Here is a 21170-nt window from a genome sequence, read left to right on the forward strand (position 1 = left end):
ATGATAAACAAGGAATCATGTTTAAAATCTTTTCTTATTCAAGTACATGTACATGTCATTTGAATTTGTACATCATAACTTAATTGTATAAATGTCAGAATTTAATAATTCCTTCTGTAAGGCCATAAAAAAGATTATGTTTGTTTGCCCTAACCCTACCTACCCCAAAAAAGCTGCCTACTCAAATTCTTTTTATTGTCCTGATGTGATTTTTTTTTTTTAATCAGATGGAGACTAAAATTTTAACATTTGAAGCTTTAATTTCTATATGTCGAAAATGCCTTCGGTACCTACCTTGTAACCACTGTTTCAAGTTTTCAACCTTAGGGTAGGGTTTGGACAAACCAAAATATTTTTGAGTGTGGCCTAAATTATAATTAGTTATTTTTTTCTGTGTTTAAAGAAAGAAACAAAGCTAAAATATTAGTTGTATGTGGCCTGAAACATGAAACATTTATCTTCTTGTCCTAACCATGCATCATCAATTAAAGTTATGTTTTATCATAATTCCTCCTGTGGTTGATTAGTATAGATTTGTATGCATTATTGAACTGACCATGGCCTGTCAAGAGGTCTTCACCATCTTGGACAAAAGGGAGACAAAGAGGAAGCTTCATTGCTTCTACAATGTATCACATCCAAAGAATTTCTATAATCAGGTCATGAATAGTTCTTATTACAGATTATATTCAATATCTTAATAAGATTCTATGGTTCTCCATGATTGGACATATGTGGGAAAGTCACTGACCTTCTCGACTGATCGGACTTGGTGGGATGTTATTGTTCACCGTAAAGTGATGAAAAGACTGTTGCTTTTGTTACCGAATTGAAGTGTTGACAAAACCCCTAAGAAACTTATTTTGAATCAAGGACAAGTTATTGATGAGATGAATGTAGCAGACCAATTATATATAGGTTTTATACAGATGCTTTTACATTGATTTTCTGTCTGAAAGGCTAGTAAAAGATAAGATTAAGTGAAGCTGTAATTGACAGGGTTTTTAACATTCTCAAAATCTCTTTAAAAAGTCAGTCTTTATTACGTCCCAGGCAACCAAGTTAAGTAGAGGCACAATAATGTTTTAGACCTGACCATCTAGTTGTCAACATCAGAGGCGGATTTAGGGGGGGGCCAAGGGCCCCCCCCCCCCCCCCCCCCCTTTTTGGGAAAAAAATTGGTTGCTTATATAGGGAATCACTGAAGCATGACTGGAGCGGGCCCCCTCTTAGTTCAGTCAGTAGGCCCCCACTTATGAAAATTTCTAGATCCGCCACTGAACATGTTATTGTTGTCTTGATAGCACATTCATTTCTTGTGAGATTGCTGTCAGATTTGATTGAGTGTTTGCACATACTATGAAATCATTATAATCGTAGGATACCAATTTTCATGGATGCTATTGGTAAAGATAAAACTAAAATGTTTCAACTAATTTCAATTTTCTAAATGTTCTATTTACTTTGGCAAATCCATAACTTTAACATATATCCACCAAAGTACAAGGTTTTCTCAAAAAATATTTGGTACACATAGAAATAAATGAATCCCCAGTACATGTACTGTAGATTCATTTATTTTCGAGCATAGCAATTTTTTGTGGTTTAAGGACAATTTACATGTACATGGATATTTGATTTTGTGGCTTTGTTGAAGTCTGCATACAAGCCTATAGGAAATCTTTCATTTGTTGAACTTATAATTTCGTGGTTCACCTATACTAAGGTTATCCACAAAATTTGGTATTCAACGAATAATAATGAATCCACAGTATGCACTTTCACTTTGAAAAAAAATCTCAATACTATTTTCTATTTTTTTTTTTAGTGGATATGAGTTGTAACATGTGATTGTTGAACATTTTGTTGCAATCAGCTTGAACAAGACCAATCAAGTTCTAACAGTAATGCCTCTCAAATCCATTAATTTTCTTATAATAAATTGGTGATCGCTGTATAAATATTTGGTTTGATTTTCACACTTGAAGTACTGTTTGGTTTTGGTTTTATGTAAATAAATTGTATTGCCTTGTTTTCAGATTGTTAAGTCAATCATGTAAAATTTTTAATCCCTTAATATTTCTGACTATATTCATGATATTAATACATGTGTGACATTATAACTAAAATATTATGTAGACTTTCAATTAGATTTAAACTTATAAGGTTTTAAAAGGTTCTAAGAATAACACTTATCCCGTCTGCTCTAACTTCATCTAACTAACATTTGTCCTGATTTTAAAATTTTCACATTTCTGCCGTTAAGCAGGTTATTTTAATGCAGAATTATCAAATGTAACATCTATATGAAAATAGAAATGTTACACTTATCATTTATTCTATATTCAGATACAGTTAAACTATATGTAGTTTTAATTTCTAAATGTATTTCAATAGATACATATATAAATTAGGCTGTTCATTTTCTTGTTTGAATTGTTTTACATTTGTCATTTTGGGGTCTTTTATACATGTGTACAATGCAGCTTGCTGTGTTGTACAGGTTTTGTTCATTGTTGAAGGCTTTACATTGACATGAAATATTGCCAAATTGATATATTTTGCTTTGTGTATATTCATGGATATTAAGATACATTGTTTTGGCAAATTTATGCATTCATTCCTTTAAAAAATCTGTATTTCGTTGAACATTTAAATTCATGGTTCCTTTGTACCCACGAAATCCACAAAAATTGGTATCCAACAAATATTAATGAATCCACAGTATTCAATTCAAAAAACGATGCAATTTAGAAAAAACCCAGCACACCCACTTCAATAAAATAAGATACAAGATGTCCTGATATAATGGCATTAAACTATTCAGTAAATGAATCTGTATATTTCTGTCTCATTAGGCAGCTTATAGAAGTCAATGGAAGTATACATTAAGTCTCATTAAAGAAAAAGCTTTTGTTTTATATTTCTATATTTACATTTATATAAATGTCAAATAAGGAAGTAATATTGTAAATCTTATAAATGTAATTATTTTGTCTGTCTGAAGACAATTTGATTGCTTAAAGTAATATTTAGCTCCAGACCAACCAGGCCTAAAAGGTTATTGTACATGAACAATTGCCGTCAAGTGGTAGGCGTTGTCTGTCTATAGCTAATTTACTAATGTTATATTGAAAAGTTAACTTAAGGTTTCGACAATGACCAACTCAACAGTCCTTGTTCTTGTTATTTGAAGTATGTGTCAAAATGTCGAAACACTGAGTCCTCTCAAATTTAACCTAGGATTTCGTATAAATAATGAATAGACTCAAAACTCAATTTTCCTAGGTTAATCCGTTAATCCAACTCTGACCAATATTCCTACCATTGGTGGCATGTTGTGAGGGTCTATGCATTTAGCTCTTTTATATATAAATATCAATTATTTACTAAATAAAATGATTTTAAAGTTGAGGTCAAAATTATTGATTTACAAATGAGCACAATGTAATTTAGACAGAATTAACTATTGTTTGTCTTGTATGTATCAATAGTAGCACATGTTTCAAAATGGTAACAGGTTTTCTTCATACCAGTAGTAGTGACTTTATATGTTATATTTAAAATAATAGTTATCTGTACTGTCATAAAAGTAAGAAAAGAGCCTGGGACAAACATAAAACTTTCATAAAACTCAAATATGTATATAAAATGATATACATGTATATATACATTTGTATAACAATTAAAGTTTTCAACAAACAGTTCACCAAGAGTTTATTGGACTCAGATTTATTCCTCAAGGAGACATGTATGATTATGTCAACAGCCAGATTTATGTAGTACTATTCAGGGATGGGGGTCCCCTTAGAATTTAGAGTTAGGAAACTGTATATTGACCAAAAATTTGGCTGTAACTTTACATACAGATAATCATACTACATAAGGGGGGCATCTGGATGCACCCTATTTAAATATGCACATTGGGAGTGGACACAAGCTTTGCAATACTTTTAGCTTTTCCTCAATGCTCACCCTATAAACTGGACAAGGTGCAGCAGTTTCTTTTGCAACATCATACTACATCTTACAAAAGACTTTTTTCATAATACTGACTTTTTACTCAATTTTTATGCCCCACTTACGATAGTAGAGGGGCATTATGTTTTCTGGTCTGTGCATCTGTTCTTCTGTCCGTTCGTCCGTCCATTCGTCCGTCTGTCCCACTTCAGGTTAAAGTTTTTTGGTCAAGGTAGTTTTTAATGAAGTTGAAGTCCAATCAACTTTAAACTTAGTTCACATGTTACCTATGATACGATCTTTCTAATTTTAATGCCAAATTAGAGTTTTTATCCCAATGTCACAGACCACTGAACATAGAAAATGAAAGTGCGAGTGGGGCATATGTGTACTGAGGACACATTATTGTTATTTATAAAAGCATATAAACATTTTTTATCAACTTTAATAGACAAAGTTTGGGAACTGGGTGGAAACGGTTGTCATTGTAAATACAGTAAATGTGTTGGAAACAATTTCACTCACTGGAACGGTTAATGTTGCAGTTAAACAAAAGTAACAAAATGTAATACTTAGAAGGAACTATATCAGGGTGATTCATTAAACATGTGGGCTATTTAGTTTTTACCTAGCTAGAAAACTGATAATGCAGAAATCTTCAAAGTTGAGTGTTTTCGTCAGACTATGCTAAAATCATGTAATTATAAACTGTTGTCAATTTGTCTGACTGGAATGCAAAAAATATCCAGGAAAGAATTGTAAGTCAGATTGTTATAAATGAAAATCCAAATATCTTCAGAGCAAATGTATTAAAAGATTTTTGAGTCTTTTAAAATTATCATGAGTTACTGGCCCTTCATGCACTTTTAGCAATGAATGTTTAAATTCTATATACACATGTTTATGGTTTCAAACATTGAAATTGAAATCTAATCCTTACATACTAGTCTATTTGTTTGGCCTAATCCAGAAAACCAGGGTAAAAAGCTAGTCAGAGTGATATAGTTAATCAATACTATACCAGTACAAATGTTTTCTATATTATTGACATATCCACGTCTATTTATAGAAGCAATTTATTATTGAATTGATAAATATTGACTTTTGTTTAGTAAATCTAGATAATTGTAAATGTATTCAAATAATGATGTACTTGAATGGAGAACACTTGCCCCTGATCAAGAAGTTGAATGGAGAACACTTGCCCCTGATCAAGAAGTTATAGATTTGACCTGAGATACTATTATATAGGGCTTAGGATTCTGGTTTCTTTTGGCATAAACAGGCTATTATTTCAACTTGGAATAATTTTTATTATGATCAATTATCATATGGAATTTGCATAATTTCTTGTGCTTGATTTTTTTTTTTTAAATTCCATGTTTATTCTTAATTTTAATGTTCTATTACAAAGAGGAATGCATATATATGTACTGTGCCGTGCACAACATTATCTATACAAAATACATTGCAATGCTTAAAAAATTATGATGCAGAATAAACGTGAATTTCATTAAAAATTTCGAGCACAAGAAATTATGCAAATTCCATAATTGAAAATAATAGCCTGTTATATATATACATTCTATTTCCACTGTGTTATCTGCTGGGTCTTGTTTAGCACCATGGTACAATGAAGACTTATGATTTTACCATGGTGCTAATTAATTAATCAGATTTATAAAAGAATGCATATTAATGTGATACTGAAATCTCATGGTGTTTTTTACTAGCTCAGACTCAGCAGAGTATTTCAATACTGACAGTGTCAACAAGTTTCATTTATGGTTGAAATTTTCCATGCTTAATTTTGTGTTTTGGTTAAAATGTTTCATTTAGTAAATGTTAATAAATCTCGAATTAGGAATCTTAAAGCTAAAAAAAATGCCAGAGATATTCAAATTGCATTTTATATAAAATAAAAAATGTAGAATACAAATTTGTGTATGTGTTGAGTTTGTATTGGCACTGTATATATAACAGATGTTTTGATAGTTGAGACAGAAATTGGACCAGACAAGTTGAGATGATTTATCTTCTAAACTGCTGTCTCTCTGACATCACAATTACTGATAGCAATATATATACATTTGTATGTCATAGCAGTATGGTAATACATTTGACATCAACCCAAAATTACACAGCAACTGCAACCAACAATTGATATGTATACTATCTGAATAACAAGATGAACAATGAATGTTTTTGGCCATTTGTACACTCTCATAGTTTTTGATGAAGTTGAAGTCCAATCAACTTTAAACTTGGTACACATGTTCCCTATGATATATTCTTTCTAATTTTAATGCCAAACTAGAGATTTGACCCCATTTTTACGGTCAACTGAACATAAAAAATATAAGGGGGATGGGGCATCCATGTACTATGGACACATTCTTGTTCATGTCTATCTTTGTCAATTTATCTATGAAATGCAGTCAAGGTCATTCATACATCAACATTTTCTACCTGTAAAAAGAGTTCATATTTTAAATAAAAAACATTTTAGAATGAAAATTCACCAATAAAAAGAATAATGGTGAAAGTTTTTATACAACAGACTTAGACCATCGACTTGAATATCAGCATGCCCTAGTAAAAAATATTCTTGCTGACAAAGTCAATAAGAAAAGATGCCATTATTGTATAAATCTTAGGATAATGTTGAATGCATTATTTAGCTTATGTAATCAAATTTCATCCTTATAGATATTGTCATTGATTATGAGTTATTTTTGATTTCAGATAACAGGACATACAAAGTATTGATTGAAGATTATAATAAAGAAACATCTCAGTTTTCTGTCAGACATACAGAGAATCAAAAAGGTAATTTACATCTGTAATAGGAAAGTATATTTGATCACGGAAGGCAACTTATTTATAAATAATCAGTACAAAATCAGTATTAGGAATTTTTATAGCATGCAATTTGCAGTAATTCTGAAAGGTCAATTTCATTTGACTGTGGTGACATAATACATGTAATAGACTGTCAAGTTATTTTGTTTTGTTAAAACAATGAGAACTTGACTCTTTTATACAAGTTCAAATAAGTGTTCAAAAGAAAAAGACTTTAAAAATTTACATTCACATTTTTTAAGAAAAGGTTGAATATTGTATGTTAAAAATCTTAGACCTTTTAAATCATATTTTGGGTTGAGGCTTATTATAAAATTATGGTGAATTGAATTTAATGAGTTTATTTCTTATGAAAAAACCAGAAGAATTAATATTTGTATGCCCCATTTATGGGCTCTTATGTTTTTCTGGTGTTTGTCTGTTTGTTTGTTCGTCTGTCCGTTTCTCCCACTTCAGGTTAAAGTTTTTGGTAGAGGAAGTTTTTCATGAAGTTGAAGTCCAATCAACTTAAAACTTAGTAAACAAATATGCTTCCTATGATATGGTTTTAATTGTAATGCAAAATTATAGATTTTATCCCATTTTCATGGTCCACTGAACGTAGAAAATGATAGTGTGGATGGGGCATCTGTGTACTTGGGACACATTCTTGTTTAATTAGTTGTCTGATTAACAATAAGTGTTCTAGCAGCACAAAAAGGCAAATTTAATGCATCAAGTATACTGGGATAAACTTTTTACAAACTCAACACTGTTTGGATTTTGATTTAAAAAATAATCTAGGTTATGAGCTTTTGAAGTTGTATTTGAGGCAATATTTATACATCTAAGGCATTGTAAGGGTATCCTCAACATTTATAATTATATCTTTTAAATTCCTTAATTTTTCCTTCTAACAGGGCTCTCTCTGCATTTTGATACATTCCTTCGCTTTCTTACAACTCTTTTACACTCCACTCACTCTGCTTGGTTTTCTACAGACCAGAGCCAATTTATTTGCATCTTATAACAATTACATGTCTAATAAATTCATCTAAAATAAATATCCCTTTAGCTATGTAATTAAATATTTGTCCTGAACTGACCATTTACAAGAAAATTGATTAACGCATGAATGGTTTCTACTGTAATGATTAGGGATGCAAATCAATATGTTTCCTATAATTGTTGTCATTCCATCATTAGTTTAGGATCTCTGTACAACTATGGTACCATTTAAAAGTCATTAATCCCTGATAGGAAGATAGTTGTTAGTATATATTATTCAAATTGGATAAGTTGTGAATAGTTATTAAGTTACCCTGTATAATCAATGGCTATAGATTTATTATAAATCTGGTTAACATGTCTCCTTTGAGCTCAACATAAAAGATAAAGTCTGCTTCCAATTTAATGCATAAAAATTAACCATTGCCTGTCCATACTTTAAACCATCAACACTGGTGCATTTAACTTCAACTTAACTGACTAGCTATAGGGTTGTAAATTTTTGTAGTTATTGTCAGTGATGTTCTCTATGCGCTATGTTCCTCCAGCAATAATAACTGAATGTCCAAAATAGTCTAATAGTGCTGAAAAGGGTTTAAAACATCAAACTCAGTCGGTCAATCCATACTACTATCTGTAGATCTGACAGATTTGCCAGTATGGTTTGACATGTAACTTGGATATCAGGTCATTTAGATTAAAACCTATGGTAATACATGTATCAGGGATGCATGTTGTATTCTTTCAATAGCTCGTAGTCCTTTGACATGGTATAGATACAACTTATTCTATTATGACGTTTTAGGAGATGCAGGATTTTGAAAAAAGGGGGATCCCTGCAAGCCAACCTTTGGAGTGATATTTGTGAAATGTGTAAGCTTTTATCATATTTGAAGCTCTGAATGGGGAAGACTGGGCTCCTGCCCCTCTTCTGAATCTGCCTCTGCTTTTACAAACTTTTCCTGTGAGGTAAAGTTAATAGAAAAAAGTCAGTGCCAGTCTTATACGGTACCAATTTTCCTGCACCAGATGGGCATTTCGACAATACATGTCTCTTCAGTGATGCTCGTGGCCAAATATTTGAAATCCAAAGCTTACAAAAGATGAAGAGCTATAATCCAAAAGGTCCAAAAAGTATAGCCAAATATGTGAAAGGAATCAGAGCTTTGCATGAGGGAGATTACATTCCTTGATTTATAATAATTGATAACATTTTGTTGCAGCAAATTTTAATAACGCAAAAAAATCAGATTATTCAAGAGCCTATCATAGTGTTAAAGTTTATGTCTAAATATAGTGTTAAAGTTTATGTCTAAATATAGTGTTAAAGTTTATGTCTAAATATAGACCTTTCTGTTTTAGTCAGGTTGATATAAAATTAAAGAAAGGCAGGATATTCTACTAACATAGTGTAGAAGTTTGTCAAATTAAACAGTTTTCAAACAGACAACATACCCTGTGATTTATTTTTATAAATAAACATTTCCATCGATTTTTGAAATTATTGCGTGCATTTATTATTGCAATTTTGTCATTTTAGAATTAAATGTGATTTTGATTTTTTCGATTTAAAAAGAAATCCTGTTCAATTCATATAAAATATTTCAAACGCGAGTTTAAATTATTGCAATTACAGTTGTGTCACATTTTTTGCAATAATAAAAACCTCGCAATAATTTCTTTATTTACAGTAACAATAAATATCTAGTGTACTAACTTGTAACAACTGTGGGGTATTTTCTTGTATATAAATGTCTTTGTTGGTTAATTCTGTCTGGAACTTAATAGATATAGGAAGATGTGGTGTGAGTGCCAATGGGACAACTCTCAATCCAAATAACAATTTATAAAAGTAAACCATTATAGTTCAATGTATGGCCTTCAACACATAGTAGTATGTATATATACATGTAGGATATAATTGTCTTTGTTTCTTAGTTTTGTCTGTAACTAGAACAACGGTGTGGTATGTATAGATAGGATATTGCTGTCTTTTTTACTTAATTCTGCCTGACAGTAATATATTACATGCTTACAACACAGACAAATTCCTCAGTGATAATGAGCATGATGAGAAAACCAGGAAAATCAAATTCTTGGTTCTTGTACTGTCCATGATGTAATAAGTTCTTACTATGAAACAAGGAGAGGGGAGGGGGGACTTATATACATAGTACAAAATGTACATTTAAAATTGACTAAGACTAAAAATATAAGATTTATCCAAAAACCCTTGTTATGGTGTCTTTCTTATTGAAGGAAAAAGGTTGGCTAAGTTAAAAAAAATATGACAGAAATGTTTTATTTGTTGGCTTTTTTCTGACAAGGCATTCTTAATTTCAGTTATAAAGACTTATTTTATAAGTAAACCAAAGAAAAGATTGAAAGCCATCAGTCCTAAAGCTTCTAGTGGAGATTTGGAGAAGGAAGGGGAGCCAGAAAATGTTACTGTTGAGATTGAACAGATTGGTATCTCTGGTGCATCAGGGGAAGGAGGGGTAAGTGACCAGTGTATAATGGTTTATTCCATTCTGCTTAATATCCAATGGCAACTATACTAAAGTATCTAACTCAGAGTATTTTAAGGGAAAGGAAGGTAAATGTTGTAACATGTGTTATTGGGTGATTTGCATCCTTAGACATACTTTGCCAGTCTAAAATAAATTTAAAATTGATGAAAAAACAATGTAAATCAAGGAATTTTACAAAAATTTGAAATTTGCTCACAATTTATTGACATGGTAACTAAAAGTGAAAATAAAAAGATGAATGCAAGATTTTTTTATATTTTCAGTTAAAGTTCAACAAGTTAAAATTGTATGCAATTTAAACCAATATCTGTGACTTTTAGCCCATTTATCAAATCCTTCACACAACTATATATTTCAACCCTAAAATATCTAACATGTGTTATAAGATCTAGATGCAAATAAATTTAATTATTGTGTGAACTTGCAAATGAATCAGAATACATGAAGAAATTTATCATGATTTTTTTTTCTCACAATAATTTATCCTATTTGTTATAATTATTTTTTCTTGCAGAAGGTAGACAACTCTAATCTTTAAAATGATTTTCAGATATATATATATGTGTTATATCACATCTTTCTATAAAATGTTTGCTCCTAATGTACTTCTAAAAACAAAATGTAATTATTTTATATTCTCTGACTCTCAATTTAAGGCTAGGATTTTTTCTAGCCTTTGTTGTTTTCAGATCCTATATTACTTAATTTTTTTAGTTTTCATAATTATCATTCATTTTTATATCACCTTAATGTACAGAATTCATAAAATATAGATTTAAAATATTTCCTTAGTAGAGTTTACATTCAAGTTTTGTGTTTGTAAAGTAAACATTTTCCCTTACAAGGAATGTATTAATATTATACAAAATCTTATTTTACAGGAAACCAAAGAAAAATTGGGATCCAGACTATCAAATCGTTTTGATTCTAAGGTTAGCTTAGTTTTATTGTATATAAGATATATGGATATTGGAATTATGACAGATAAGAGTTTTCTAAGTATGTGACTTCGGTTCCCCTGCCAAAGGTGTGCATTTTCTAACAGGGGAACCTGTCTAAACCGAAAACCTTTGATATTGAATATTTTGTTCAAATTAAATGGGTAAAAGGTTTAAGAAAGATTTGGAGTGTAAACTTTATAGGACACAATTTATTTTATACCTTGTGAAAATGAACTTTATTTCTGTACATGCTAGTTCAATACAATACAATAAAAGTGTACATTGCCTACTTCGTTTTAAGCTGCAGGGTGTTCAAATTTTTTTTAGCATACTTTTTTTTGGGGTTAAAAATATACAAAAAAAATCCGTAGAAAAGAGTGCAAATATGGATACAAATTTGTGGTCACAACACTTAATTTCTAGCTTAATGTTATGTACATAACAAAATAAAATGACTTTTGTAAAAAAACTTACTTCATTATCCAAATGTCTTAAAAAATATGTATTTATTAAGAAAGTTTTCACCAAAAGATATATTGCATGACTTCATTTAAATCAAAAGTCCAACAAAAAAATTGCAGTTCAGCATTAAAACTTGCTGATTTTAGTAAAAATCATGCTCCATCAAATGCTGTCATTTGCCTTCCAAGATGGGAAACTTTCCATTTAGCTTTATACAAATTGAATAAGAAGATGTGATAGGTTTGTCAATAAGACAAATGGTGATGATGTACGCAGATTAAAAAGATTTCCAGTTCAAAATTACCTCTTGAAGTAAAAGAGAGGCAAAATATACCAAAGGAATATTCAAATTCATAAGTCTAAAACAAACTGAAAGTGCCATGACATGAAAACAACAGAAACACATTACATTAATCTGAAGACAGAACAACAAGAACCTCCACCAAAAATCAAGGTTTTATACATTGTGTAAAAGTTCAGAACATATCGTAATCAACAAATACTCTAAATAGACCAATTCTCAGGATTCAACCTACATATGTATTTGTAAGATTTATACTACTATTATACATGTCGTTGATTATATTTGCAGGCTGCTGATGTGAACGGTGTATCTCCCACAGAACTCCTCCATCGTAGACACAGCAGTGGATACTATGACGCTAGTGAACAGTCCTTAGATAAAATTGGTAGGGGTGGTTAGTAAATTTGGTATCATAGATGTGTATCTAAAGAATTAGAAATTCTAATATCACAAGACTAATGCCTTGAATTTTCATTTTAACCAGTCCAACTTCAAAAATTATATTTAACTGAAGAATAGACTTTTAACTTGCATGATTAGAAAACACAGATGGTCCTTTAGTAAACAGAAACTTGACTTGAAGCTCGCTTAATATGAACTCACAACTAAAAAAATTTTCATTATATTCCTCTTATTAAAGTACTGAACTTAGTGTTTATACAATTCACCGTTACAGAATCTAATGCATTCTGGGTAATATTTTCAAAAGCGTACACCAAAACGTTGTGATTGGTTAAAAACGTTCTAAACAATTGAAATTCAACCTATGAAGTGAAGTTATTTTCATTTTGATGTACAAACAATGAGATTACCACTAGTCCTTTAGATTCTGAAGGCGAATTGACTTTTGTGTTGATCTATAATTCCTCTAAAATTAGTTCCTGGATCCTATTATAAATTAAGTTTCTGAGAATTTAAAGTATCTAATGGCATTTTATGGTACATGTTGTGTGTTGTACACTTACTGTTTAATGTTTTATCCACAAATTTAAATGATGTTTTTAAATTCTCATAGCAAAACTGACTGAGCCATATCTACAATAGAGGATAGACATGTTATGTACACATATTCTTAACAATGGACTTAGTTTCAATGAAATTTTCAAATATTCATCAGTACTTAATAATGAGCAATCAAATCAAAATAACCAAAATAGACATTGTAAATTTGGAAGTTTTATGAGGATTATATCACATTTTAAAATAATAAATGTACACACAAATTTCTAAATTTAATGTAATTTAAGTGTAAGTTATAAACATGAAAGTATTTTTGATTGAGATTTGATTTAATTTTTTTTCAGAGGAAATAAAGGATCCAGCCATGATGCCTATGAATGATACTTGGCAGCATCGGATTGAAATGCACAAATTAAACGATAAACAGATCATCAAATGTCTACAAGTGGATATCAAAAACAAAGAATTGTTTTACCGTCCTCCCATTAACCAACTCACTCTTAGTTTTCTCAAAAATGATCTGGAACATGCATATAGGAATCGGTATGACGAAGATTTGAAGTACCAGAACACTGTATCGTCTCCACGATACCATGCTTTGTTAGAAACAGTTGTATCATTCATTATATTCTCTCTGATATCAATCTGTTGCTTTATTATCTTCAACAGGAATATAGCCTGGATCACAGTTTTTATTGTCTCATTATTGATTGAAGTGTTGGCGTTGGTGCACACATTCACTGATATTAAATGCCATGAGAAGAAAGTATCTGACTGTCCGAGTTGTGTACATTTTCTGTCTGGTTGGTATTGTCGTAACTTAGTCGGAGCTGTTTTAGCCAGTATACCTGTAATAGCTGTCTATTCTAATATGTCATGTGAGCTAGTGCTTAGTTCTATGCTCCAAGACCGTTTCTTCTGCTATTGCATAGTAATGGCCATGTTACATTATTGTAACTTTACTATGCTGAGTTCCTGGATGAAGTCCATGTTAGCTGCATTAGCTGGGCTAACATTACTGATCCTGCTGGGTGTAGAGTTGTGTGTCATACCACAGCCAGTATCAACCACAATGTCAGTAATACTTAATGTGACGGGTAATGCTACCATGCCACCATACGTAGATGCAACCAAATATTCAACTTATCTTTTTTCTGGTCACCATAAACTTATTTTTGAACTCATTTTAGATATATTACTGTTGTTTTTACTCATCTGGTTTCTAAACCGAGAATTTGAGATTAGTTATCGTGTCAGTTTCCATGGAGATTCTGGCGCTGCTAAGGCTAAGCAGCAGATGAAAGAGAATAAGGAACAAGCTGATTGGTTGCTCCACAATATTATTCCTCAGCATGTCTCGGAGCAACTCAAAACCACGTCGAAATTCTCCAAAAACCATAAAGATGTAGGAGTCATATTCGCAACTATCGTTAACTTCAATGAATTTTACGATGAATCTTATCAGGGTGGACGTGAATATCTCAGAGTCTTGAATGAACTTGTTAGTGATTATGAAGATCTCTTAGATGATAAACGTTTTAAAGATGTAGAGAAAATAAAGACAATTACCAGTACATTTATGGCAGCATCAGGCTTGAACGATGTAAGTCGTGCCCAAAACAAACATCCATTCGGCCATTTACTGGCGCTGATGGAATTCTGTATAGAAATGCAAAATGTGGTCCAAAGGTTTAACGACAGTATATTTAATTTTGACTTCATACTGAATATAGGATATAATTTTGGAGAAGTAACCTCTGGCGTAATTGGTACGACTAAACTATTGTATGATATTTGGGGGGATACGGTAAATATTTCAAGTAGGATGTACTCTACAGGAGTGATGGGGAGGATCCAAGTTCCATCCAAAACTATTGAAATCCTTGGAGATTTTTTTGAATTTGAAGAACGTGGTTCAATACAGGTTAAAGGTAAAGGTGAAATGAAAGTTGCCCTTCTTGTGGAAAAGAAAGAAGGAGTTCACTGGGAGTAAATGAAGGTTGTAGTTTATTACTGTCTTCTTCAACCTTTGACAGTTAAGTGATATACAAAGCCAGTGGATTGTTTAATTACACAGTACTTTTGTCTTTTAGTATAATTGTTTTATAATTTGAATTTTATGCTGATGTAACCATTTTATTTACTAATGCCAAATTAAAAAAGCTTGTGTGTTTTCATTTGGTATGTAAAGCTTTTATTAGAGTTACCTTTGGATTTGAGTGTGAAACTAACCATGCATTATAACAAATAGTGTTTATCAACCAAATTTTAACCCTCATCAACAAAAACTGGTTATATTTGTGGTTTTTTTTGCTGAAAATTGTTTTTTTTTAAATATTTTTACGAATAGTAAGTTTAATCATTCTGTATTTTAGCTATTGTCTTAAATATAATTTGATGATGTTGGATGGCTTTTTTTAGCCAAAGAATTGTCTAAGAGAGTTTATTATTTTTTACATTAATTCTTACATTGTGCTTCAACCAAAACATTTAATTCATATTTATAAGCATATATGGGACTAACAGCCATGCGTTATTTTGCAACCACTTTATAATTTCATTAAAGATTGTGACATGTCTCTAGATAAAATTTATCACAAAGATATACCGATGCAATCATTTTATCCATTTTGCTGTAAGTTGTACTTTTAAAGTTTCCAACAAAACCATAAGACAAAGTTTTCTAGAAATCATCTGATAACCCTGCCAACCAAACTAGTAGGACATTTTTCAGTCCAATTTAACCTTAAATCATTCTAGGTATTTTACTTTTACCTATCTACCAATTCAGTGGGACTATTGAAAAATTTGGTGTTCTTTTGAAAGGTGTTCCATTCAAATCAGTAGGGCTGCTTTGCCAGTTTTCCAGATGACGGACATGGTTCTCTTTGGGTGATTTGGCTTCCTCTGCCAAAAAAAACCTGGTTGCTGTAAGTGGTGTCAAACACCTATAAACAAAGACACAAATGAGTAGAAAAAAGGGGGGTTGGGGAAATACTTTGTGAGATCTGCTTTAACTTTTTCTAGTTTTTTTTTTATCATAATTTAAGTACATGTACTATGAAATAATGTATTGTTACACAAACAGCAGTTATGATTTGTTGTGTGGGAAAAGCACATGTGCTACTAACTGCTTTGTTTTAAGTTTATAATTGCTGTTGTCAGTAGAAACGTTAGAAAATTAAATGTGATTTTATTTATCTTGTCATATTGTTTTTTCTGTTTTTCTATGTTTCTCATAATTAAATTGAAGTATTTGAGGTACCATTGATATTTTATTGGTTATGCCATGGGGCTGATCTAGCAGAAAATGTAAGTGTGTTGATAAGAAACAATTTTCTTTTACAATTATTTGATTTTTTGGGGGGTCACTATCTATCCAGTATATCTGCCTTCATGCATCTTTACTGTGCATGAAATATTTGTTTGTGGTAAGAAGGATTAACAGTAAAGAAATAAACATATGATATTAGCCCCAAGTTAAGATTACAGGGTAATTAATATGTGCCTCATATTTATAAAAGGATGCAATGGTTCACCAAACTTTCAAGCTTTCAAAGTCATTTTGATGAAGATGTTTTTATTTATATATTTTAAATATGAAACAAAACCAAAAACACTTGTGCCATAGTTCTGTTATCTTTTTGCTTGATGTTACAAAGTAGTTGGGGACAAACCTGTGAGTGAGGGTAGGGGTCATGTAGTATACATAAGTTCAGGTCAACTCATGATTCTGTGATCTACAATTGTGTATAATACAATACATGCAGTACATTTATTGGTGTAAGTTATGTGAATCTTTTTGGACATTTAATTTGTTGTCTTTCCACATGGATCATACAGATTCTTTAGAAAAAAATGAGATTGCATAGGTTTATTGTTTGGCTAATTCTTTCCATGCATACAAATTATGTATTATTTTTCTTATCTGAACTTATTTATTTTTCAAAATTATTGTTCAAATTGTATTGACTTTTTAGAATAACAGATGGGCATTCAATTTGTGCCAACACTTTTTTTTTGTAACCAAAGGTTTATCATGTGCGTTACTTTTAAGATATTAACAAAATCACCTTTTCAGAATCTAAAGGACTTTAGGTAATCTTAATGTTTGTACACTAAAATGAAAATAAAGCTACGTCATTGGTTGAATTTCAATTGTTTAGAAAGTTTTAAACCAATCACAATGTTTTGGTGTACACTTTTGAAAATATTACCCAGAATGCATTAGATTCTGAAACAGCGAAATTGGACAATGGGTATCTATAAGCTCTAATCAGTCAGATAGTAACTAGCATTGCTGGATAATGCTGCTTATACATTATGCAAATACAGGAAATAATGATGATGAGAATAGATTATTGATAGAAGCCATTAGTCATTGTGTTCCCTTATATTTTCTATGTTTTCTCTTTCAGTAGTTTTTGTGTTTGTTTTGAAGCAAATTCTCTTCATTTACATAGTGAAATATGTACATCCTTTATAATAAGAGTTAGATATTTTCTATGTGTGATCATTATCAAAAATAAAAACTTACCTTGAGCCATTATGATCAATTGTCAGTGCTCAGGTGTACTCTAAATGTATAATAGTAAAATGGGATAAGGGAAGCATGTTTTTCCCAAATATCACATTTTTATTTTTTTATTTTTTTTTTTAGAATTAGCTGTTTAAAAGGACCTGCTGGTGATAGTTTTGTGAGAAATATATATTTTATTTATTTTGGATTTTTTGTCTTTTTAAGACCTTGATTAAAACCAACCAATTTAATTCTATGTTGTATGTCCAATCATTTTAGGGGATAAAGATTACATGAGGACCATTTTGCTGGCTTGATAGTTATCAATTTTCAAGACTGTATGTTAGACTACTTAAGAGAAAGAAAAAAAACCTTGTGCATTCTATTCATGAACATTTCAAGATATTTATCATTAAAATATATACTCAGATACTCAATTTAAAAAAATATGTATGTGTATTTGTAAAAAAAAATAGCATAAATTGTACAAGGTGCAAAGGATCTAGAATCTGTTATACAAATATCAATGATCATGTTGTTGTTAAACATGTTAAAGTAATATTTTGATTTATGATAGGATTTAAACCTTTTTAATTTTAAAAAGATAGTTTTCTGTGAAGAGTGTCAGTAAGCTCGATATATGTGTGTCATGTTTGTTAGAAATAGCTCAAAATATGTCTTGTAATTTTCTTCTATCTATTTACTTTACAAGTTTTATTGCCGTTTTGCAGTTTTATGTGCCTTTTTATAAATTGAATTTATATATACCATTGTATGGATGTTAATATACTGTTGTTAGTTATTTAAATATTAGAATAGGTCAAACTTGTAGAGAGAAGAAATGTTTTGAATATTTATCATAAAATAATCTATTTATAGGTATTGTATTTTGAAATAGATATTTATTTATAAACTCTAGTGTTTGATGATAAAGCTGTCTTACAGCAGAAACCCTTCATGTGTTAACTTATTGTCTTGCAAGTGGTTAATCCTGTTCAGATTGTAACAACACAGTGACAGATAACTGTTGAACTCTGAAATTTTCTTTGTTGCCAAGGCAGAACTAAAGTTATTCCAAATTCAGTGTTCTACCTTTTCATATATATGGTCAATACTTTTAAGATTTTAGTGGTAGCCATACATCTGAAGGCATTGTGTTTGTTCACAATAAATTAAATTATTTGACTGAACATTAGAAAATGTTTCTTTGCACAAATCAAAGGATTGTTTAATTAATTTTAATTTAGGAAATTTACGATTTCTGAAATGGCCCTAGTTTTAATGCACAGATTTAAGTATTTATTAGATTTTATTATATGTTTCTGCGTCTATGATAGGGCATCATGTACTTTGGTCTCTCTCTGTTTATCAGGTGGTTAGTCCGTCCAGTAACAAGTTAAAGTTTTGTTTTAAGGCAGTTTACCATGAAGTGATCAGTTAAAATTTTTGTTTGCATGTTTGTTTTGATTAGAATATTTCAAATAAAACAGATTATGCAGTTCAAACAAAATAAAACTTAAGATTGTGCAAGTTTTAAGGTGTCAACTTCTTGTTTTCTATAAAATTTGAATAGACTATTAATATACTCTTATAAATTATAAAATATTGCATTTTATTCTAAAGGATCTCATTTCTTTTTTTTTTGGGGGGGGAGGGGAGGGTTGTTATGGCAAGTAATTATGTATAACTCATTATTTTTGTAACGGCATGTCACATACCTTAATGCTTTGTTCAGTGTAGCTCTCTTTAAAAAAAATGAAATGTGAGAGTTCCAATATGATTAACCACTTGCAAGAACAATATAATTAACTGATGTTTTCTGCTGTTTAAATCTTTGTTGTTTTATAGCTTCTATATTTGAAATGTTGTGTATTTATTGTAAGGCCAAGTTATGAGGAAAAGAGATTTTTTAATGTAAATTTGCATTTGTTATTCTGCTATAAGTAAATTTAGAAATGATATATTACAATTAAAAAATTCACATACCTCCAGAGTTTTTATACATATACTTCCATTTGGCAGTCATCTTTATGTTCTTGAACATAGCCAAGAATCCTGTCATTCTTGTTAATTATTGTTGTTGTTGCCTTATTTCTGTTGTTGTTGTTTATGGATATATAAAAAAAGAAGATGTGGTATGATTGCCAATGAGACAACCATCCATAAGAGACCAAAATGACACAGAAATTAACAACTCTAGGTCACTATACTGCCTTCAACATTGAGCAAAGCCCATACTGCATAGTCAGCTATAAAAGTCCCCGAAATGACAATGTAAAACAATTCAAACGAGAAAACTAATAAAAACTGAAAAACAAATAACACATAAACAAACGACAACCACTGAATTATGAGTTTGTATATCCTGGAACTAGAATTACTGTCGATAATCCTTATTTATGATAGATACCAAATGTCCTGGATTTTCCTGGATATTTCATTTATGGTTTAGCCGTAGTTTGCATACATTCTTATAGTAAATTTTTATTCATTTTGTACATTGGAACTTTTGGTTCCTTGGTAACCATGACATCCATGAATTTTTTTATCCAACGTGTAATGAATCCACAGTAAAATGAAGGAGAAGAAAAGAAGGGGCAATCTAAAACCATAAGTGTAACAAAACAACTTCATGGCTAACAAGAATAAGGATAAAAGACAGCATAATTCTAAAGACAATGCACAAAAAAGTAAAAATTGAGTTACAAGTACCAGAGTGAACATTGGTAGTGTGAAATGGATAAATATTCCATAACACACAACCCTTATTTGTAAGTCTGTAAAACATTCTTAAGGAAGACTTTGAACAATTTTATTTCAAATCAATTTTATCAATTTGCAACCCTGGTTTCAAAATATTTGTAGTAAGCCTCTATCTTCTATCAAGTTAATTATGATAGATATCAACTGGGTTATACAATGTATATACTGCATGTGCAGGCACTGCAGGCATGTTTGCTACACAGAAATAGAAAGTAATCAATGGTAAATTTCAATCATAAGTCACTTGTCAAGTTTAATTCTCAACTAATCCTCTGTCAATTCTAGTTGTAAATAAAGATATGAAGCAGACTTGTTGGGCCCTTAATAGCTTGTGGTTTGTTGTGACCATACTTTGACCTATAATGGTTTACTTTTACAGCAGTTTGAAATCAGACTTGATAGTAGAAAATACCAAAGGGATACTAGTATTCATAAACTGTTATCACAGAGATCGTTATCAAAGGTACCAGAATTATAATTTAGTACACCAGAAGCGTGTTTCGTCTACATAAGACTCATCAATGACACTCAGATCAAAATAGTTAAAAAGCCTTGTTTTTTTTTGTAATTTTGTTAATGCAAATATTGAAATTAAAATAGAAATACATTTTATACAATGTACTTGTAAGGTAAATGGCTAAACAATCACCACGGAAATGAGATGTGCCAATGCTTATATATCTGTATTCCAAATGTTGACCTACCACTACAGGTTCCCCAAAACAAACTAATACATGATAACCAAGAAAAGTTTCAGTCATAAGTCCCTGACTGAGGGGGCCGGCCAAATAATCTCAAAGGTAATGAGATGATCCAATGCTTATACAACTGCATACCAATTATCAGTAACCTACCACAAGTGGTTCCCCATAAACTGACCT

The 21170-nt window shown here is 30.7% G+C and overlaps 1 protein-coding gene across 4 annotated transcripts in view; it reads left to right on the forward strand.

Annotated features, from left to right (window-relative positions):
- The window catches only part of LOC134697322 (adenylate cyclase type 9-like), a 29705-nt gene extending 12738 nt beyond the window's left edge, over positions 1–16967 (forward strand). For 3 of the 4 annotated variants that reach the window (XM_063559527.1, XM_063559525.1, XM_063559526.1), the window contains exons 3-7: positions 6706–6789; positions 10153–10307; positions 11222–11272; positions 12336–12441; positions 13352–16967. In XM_063559527.1, coding sequence (XP_063415597.1) covers positions 6706–6789; positions 10153–10307; positions 11222–11272; positions 12336–12441; positions 13352–15000 — 2045 coding nt within the window. In that variant the 3' untranslated portion in view covers positions 15001–16967. The remainder of the gene's footprint in view (positions 1–6705; positions 6790–10152; positions 10308–11221; positions 11273–12335; positions 12442–13351) is intronic. The other variant, XM_063559528.1, reaches the window with a different exon arrangement.
- The last annotated feature ends 4203 nt before the right edge of the window (positions 16968–21170 follow it).

Source organism: Mytilus trossulus, chromosome 14 (genome assembly GCF_036588685.1).
Source record: "Mytilus trossulus isolate FHL-02 chromosome 14, PNRI_Mtr1.1.1.hap1, whole genome shotgun sequence".
NCBI lineage: Eukaryota > Metazoa > Mollusca > Bivalvia > Mytilida > Mytilidae > Mytilus > Mytilus trossulus.